General features: G+C 47.2%; 1 protein-coding gene across 11 annotated transcripts in view; it reads right to left on the reverse strand.

Annotated features, from left to right (window-relative positions):
* The window catches only part of STN1 (STN1 subunit of CST complex), a 65,938-nt gene extending 65,059 nt beyond the window's left edge, over nt 1-879 (reverse strand). For 2 of the 11 annotated variants that reach the window (XM_061403359.1, XM_061403358.1), the window contains exon 1: nt 431-622. Coding sequence is in view for 5 of the 11 variants with exons in the window: in XM_061403352.1 (XP_061259336.1) it covers nt 653-733 (81 nt within the window). In the remaining 6 variants the exon portion in view is untranslated. The other 9 variants (XM_061403352.1, XM_061403357.1, XM_061403351.1 and 6 more) reach the window with 9 other exon arrangements.
* Between the last annotated feature and the right edge of the window lie 5,392 nt (nt 880-6,271).

Raw genomic sequence — 6,271 nt, forward strand, 5'->3', positions numbered from 1 at the left:
AACTTGGGTATTGAAATCGTCACGGCCCCTAAGCTGTTCCCTGGGCAGGCATCCCGAACTCTGGGAGGGGTAAACCCAGGGCCCCGGGCCTGTTAAACTGCGCGCCAAGGGCTTGAGGAAGGAGGTATTCCTCCAGTGAGGGCCCCTGAGTTCCTCAAGGCTTTTTCTTCTGCCCCACGGCAGTGTTTCTCCTTCTCCAAGGTACCCATTTCTAAATGGCTAAACACCAACTTTTCACTTGGGGGACATAAGGCCATATATGCGTACCCCGAAGCCGCTTTAATACGTGGGTTCCAGAGAGGAATGGGCACCCTCGTGGCCAGACACGAGAGCGGGTAGAGTGGGTGGGACCGTTTGTAGCTAGGCCCCTGCATCTTCCGGTGTTGGGGATGAGACTGAGAAAGGGAGGAAAAGGAAACGAAAAACAGACCCGGTCGCGGCCCCTCCCGCCGCACCCGCGCCGTCGGCCCACAGGTCCTCGGAGCGCGCATGCCCGGCCCGTCCGGCGCTCAGAGGCCGCGGGCGCCCAAAGCCTGGAGGCGGCGCCGCCAACCCCGCCCGGAGCAGAAGCGCTAGGTCGAAGTCACCTCCTGTGCTCCCAGCTAAGGAGTTGGGGGGTTGGGCCCGACACCCTCCCGCGCGCGGGACCTACCACTGTGTCCCCGCCCAGGCCCTTCCTTCTTGCCGCCCGCGGCTCCGCCCCTTCCCAACGAGGCCGCGCCCCATTTTGCATCCCGCTGCGGCCTAGCCAGGTGCTCCTTTCCAGGTGGTGGCCGGCCTTGGCAAGGGCTGCGCGGGGCCCATTGCTTCTAGCAGCGACTTTCTTGAGTCTCCGCGGAAGTGCAGAACCCAAATCTCCGAGGCCTGGAAGCTGGCCCTAAAACTCCTGCTGCCCAATCCCCGCCTTCTTAAGTACCCCTTTCATCCCAACTTAGTGGTGGGACCCTGACCCATGACCTCCAAGAGGTTAGGACTGGGTCAGACTTTTTTCTTTCCCTGATATGTTAAATGAACAAATAAAGCAATACCAAAAGCAGGGTTACATTGTGGTATTTTAAATATTTATTTACACTTGATAAATGATTTACTAACACACCCACTCTTTGATACTATACAGTCTCACTTTAGATAATGTTGGTACCTAAACTCGAGTTCTTGAGTGAATGTGAGGCCTTGGCTCTGCCAGAGACTAGCCTTCTTTGCAAGAGCATGACAAATTTTGTCTCCTTTGCTCTTATTCTGTGTGTACTCCAGAATGTTGTGCGTTTAAGACTTTTGAAGACTGCCATTTTGGTAAATTATGGCCACCTTGATGGTGCTTGTCCCCTGTATCCCCAATTAAAAGTGAGAAAAGATAGCTATGTTACTCTCATAAATAAATAAGCCACATCATGACATTGCTTGAGATGGCAAGAGTTCTTCCTAACTTACAGGGACTCTGTAAAATGGCAGAAAGGGTACAGGTCATGCTGGAAGGCCATGCCTACGGGAGATAAGTGGTGGCCAAAGAGATAACTGCCAAACTATTTAGCAGAAAAGGAGCTTCAAGCAGCTGGAACGGAAAATGTGTGTCATTGAAACAATGGCATTTAATTACATCCCTGGCCACTGAAGAAGCTAAAAAACAGAATCCTTGGTAAAGAAGAGCATCCCCTGTGATGAACAGTTGAGTCTATCAAGATTGAGGTTTAATTAAGAGAAGTACTTTTCTAATAGGGGAAGGTTCTCTTCAAGGAAGGACACCCAATATGAGTAGGGTAGGATGAGTGCTTCCAGCTGACTTGTAAGGTGGGGAAAGACAGGTTGGGTGACATTTCTGACTGCATACATCTGTCCCAGGGTGGAACTCGAGAAGAAAATCACTATTGAGTGTAGGCAGAGCCCAAGATTTTAGGAATGACTCTTATGACTCTTAAGGGTTGGGTGCTAGAAACCAAGGCCCTTCAGGACTCCAAGCTTATTAATGACCTTGGGGACGGCCACATCCATTTGGTAGGTGTGGCCCCATACCCGGGGACAGACTGCCCCTGAAGTCATCATTTACCATGAAAGGACTCCTTGGAGTTTAAGGATGTTCCTTTTGATCCGAGCTCAAAATGTAGTTGGGTGTAGAATAGAATGTTCTAGACTGTTGAAGCATCTGGAAGAGTTTGCAAGGATCCTCTTCTCTGTTCCCTGGAGAAGGAAATGGCAACCCACTCCAGTACTATTGCCTGGAAAATCCCATGGACAGAGGAGCCTGGTAGGCTACAGTCTATGGGGTCGCAAAGAGTCGGACACGACTGAGCGACTTCACTGTCACTGTCTTCTCTGTTATCACCATCAGGAGAGATTCCAAGTTCCAAGTCATGCTTACACGTGCAGAGGGCCTGGAGGACTCTTGGCTGGGATTCCACAGCACTGCAAAGCAGACACTTTAAACCCAACCATCGACACAATGCTAGGAACCCTTCTCAGAGTGAAATAACTTGGTTTTGCAAGCATTTCTGACAGACCAGACAATCCTTTCCAGAAACTGAGACTTTAATAAATTCTTCTAGAAAATGAGGGGATTGAACTGCATATCTTCTACCTCAAAGCACAAACCATATTATCTTAACTGTTTTCTACACCTAACAGGTAGAATAGAGTGCTCTCTTGCACATTGACTTAAATTTGAAGTTTACGTTAGTAGAGTAGCAGTTAGAAGTTTATAATAAAGACAGCTTATCAATGCTATTCGGAGAAGGCAATGGCACCCCACTCCAGTACTCTTGCCTGGAAAATCCCATGGATGGAGGAGCCTGGTAGGCTGCAGTCCATGGGGTTGCATAGAGTCGGACACGACTGAGCGACTTCACTTTCACTTTTCACTTTCATGCATTGGAGGAGGAAATGGCAACCCACTCCAGTGTTCTTGCCTAGAGAATCCCAGGGACAGCGGGGCCTGGTGGGCTGCCGTCTATGGGGTCGCACAGAGTTGGACACGACTGAAGTGACTTAGCAGCAGCAGCAGCAGCATCAATGCTATTATGTTAATGTTATAACCCTGGGGGGTGGGGTGGCATTTTTGGCCACTCAGCCTACTTTAAATACTCTCTGCGTGCTATGGGGAAGCACTAGAAATTTTTATTTCACTGGAGCAAAAAGAGTAATATATTAAATAAAACAAGAGGCTAAATTGTGTGGCCTGACTAATAACTAATACGTGGGTTACAGAAGGTAAACTGGAAGGGAAGAGAAGGGGGCTTATCAAGTAAAATAATGTATGTAACCACTGGAACAAAGTAAGCACTCAAAGTATGTCCAGCTGTGATAGTGAGTGATGATAACATCTTATAAGCACATATAAGCTGTTATCATCTTTCACTATGGAGGGGGGATTTAAGCTGGATTTTGAGACTGTGGAGGAACGATTCATTCATTCATAAAATGTATTTGTCAAGCACTGTACTGGACACTGGTGGGTAAAAAGGAGATAAGACAGATTGAGTACAGCCCTCAGGGAGCTTCCATTCTGTTGGAGGGAAAGGGGAAAGACAGTAGACAAATAAATGAATAACACAAATACAGATTGGTCTTAGTGCTTTGAAGGAAATTGGAAGTATGTTATGATCACTTATAATGGGATGTGGGATCTGTGTTATATAGATCTGCTTTGATTGGATGAGAGGAGACCTGAAGGATGAGACAGAGTCAGCCATGAAAACTGCTAAGAGCATCCCAGGCAGTGGTCAAAGTAAGGGTGAATGGAGGTGGGAAAGGACTTCCCTCCTGGAGGAACAGAAGAGAGGATGGAGAGAAGAGTTGCATACGTAATTGGCACACGAGCAGAAGGCAGATCCCAGAGGGCCTCACAGGCCATAAGAGGTTGGAATTTTATTCTCAGTCTCCCTGTATGTAAAAAGAGGGATAATATAGTGATGGGCTGGGAGCAGGGTAAACACAGCAGGATGGCACATCTGTGAGCAAGCCAACAAGGCAGACTGACCCAGAAGAGCAGCTAGCAGGAACAGGCTGGAAATCAAGATTGTAGAAGGGCTTGAATTAGGTTCTATTTTTCTTCCCTGTAAGCAGTAAAGTGTTGTTATCTACCAGAGGAATGATTTAACATTTTTTTTTAATTGCAGAGGTTCCTGCTGAATCTAACATACTATGGTAAGGAACCCAAAAATATGTAAGAAGACTTCTCTACCCAATTTACTGAATCTATTCAAAAAATTGTGCCAAGGGATATTTACCAAATGATAATAAAAGACTAGAGTTAAAAAACACTACTGGCTATCTTGCTGGGGGCCTCACCTGTACCACTTGTCCTGCCTCCTCAGCAGTCTTGCTCAGTCCACCGCGATGTCACCGTCTCCCTCTCTCTGACTTCCCCTGGGCACATCCAAAGGCTCACCTCTCTCTTTTAAGCTTAAGAAAATAGCCTTTCTGAAAACCCCAGCCCTTGAACTACTGTTCTCGCACTCTCTTGCTCTCTGTTCAAAGTTTCTTGGAAGAGTCATACATATTCCCTATCCACACTTCCTCATCTCCAATTTGGTATATCATTGTTTGGCTCACCCTAACTTAACCTTCAGCTAACTCTACTCCAGCACACCACTCCACTGAAACTCCTCTCCTAAAGTTAACAATTATATTCAAATTCTCAAATGGTACTTTCCTTTCCTTATCATTCATTTTTTTCCTGATTTTCTAGCTTTGGAATGATGAGCTGATTATATTCCCTTCCTACCCACCTTGGTTTCCTGGTATCCTTTTGGGTGCCTCTTCTACCTTTCTATTGCTTCCTTTGCAATGTCCTCTTCCTCTGTTAATCTCTTATGTGTTGATGTTCCCCAGAGTTCAATGTCCTTTTCTAAAAACCGTATCTATTTTTGATTGTGCTGGGTCTTCATTACTGTGCATGGCTTTCTCTAGTGTAGGTGAGCGGGGTGGCTACTCTTCGTTGTGGTGTGCAGGCTTCCCATTGTGGTTCAGTTCAGTTCAGTTCAGTTGCTCAGTCGTGGCCGACTCTTTGTGACCCCATGGACTGCAGCACACCAGGCCTCCTGTCCATCACCAACTCCTGGAGTTTACCCAAACTCATGTCCATCGAGTTGGTGATGCCATCCAACCATCTCATCCTCTGTCATCTCCTTCTCCTCCTGCCCCCAATCCCTCCCAGCATCAGGGTCTTTTCCAGTGAGTCAACTCTGCATGAGGCGGCCAAAGTACTGGAGTTTCAGCTTCAACATCAGTCCTTCCAGTGAACACCCAGGACTGATCTCCTTTAGAATGGACTGGTTGGATCTCTTTGCAGTCCAAGGGACTCTCAAGAGTCTTCTCCAACACCACAGTTCAAAAGCATCCATTCTTCAGCACTCAGCTTTCTTCACAGTCCAACTCTCACATCCATACATGACCACTGGGAAAACCATAGCCTTGACTAGATGGACCTTTGTTGGCAAAGTAATGCCTCTGCTTTTGAATATGCTATCTAGGTTGGTCATAACTTTCCTTCCAAGGAGTAAGTGTCTTTTAATTTCATGGCTGCAGTCACCATCTGCAGTGATTTTGGAGCCCCCAAAAATAAAGTCAGCTGCTGTTTCCACTGTTTCCCCATCTGTTTCCCATTGTGGTGGCTTCTCTTATTTGTGGAGCACAGACTCTAGGATGTGTGGGCTTCAGTAGTTGCAGCACATGGGCTCTGGAGTGAGGGCTCAGCTGTGGCACAGGGGCTGTATTTGCCCCTCGGCATGTGGAATCTTCCTGGACCAGAGATCAAACCCATGTTCCCTGCATTGGCAAGCAGATTCTTATCCACTGCACCACCAGGGAAGTTCAAGTCCAGTTTCCTGCCCACTTCCTTGTCATCCCATGTCCTCTTACTGAGTAGCCTAATCCAAACCCATGGCTTCAACAGAACCATTGTTCTAGAGACTCTCCCCTCTTCAAATCTAGCCCAGAACTCTCCTCAGCTCCACATCTGAAGTTCCAACTGGACTCTCCTGGGTACTGCAGGCTAAACCTCTTGCCCCACAATTCTGTCTCTCTCTTTTCTGTCATGTGAATATTATCACCACCTGCCAACCATCTAAATCAGAAAACTGGAATGTTTTATGGATATCTCCATCTCTTTCACCCTTAATGCAATTAATCACAAAGACCTGTCAACTCTGCTTCCTAGATACGTGCTCTTAATTTAGTCCCTCTTCCCTGCTCCTGTTACCATAGCCTCAGTCCAGGCTTTCATCATTATGGCCTGGATCACTGCCACCACCTCCCAACTAGTCCTTCTGCCTCTAGG

Source organism: Bos javanicus, chromosome 26 (genome assembly GCF_032452875.1).
Source record: "Bos javanicus breed banteng chromosome 26, ARS-OSU_banteng_1.0, whole genome shotgun sequence".
Classification (NCBI taxonomy): Eukaryota; Metazoa; Chordata; class Mammalia; order Artiodactyla; family Bovidae; genus Bos; species Bos javanicus.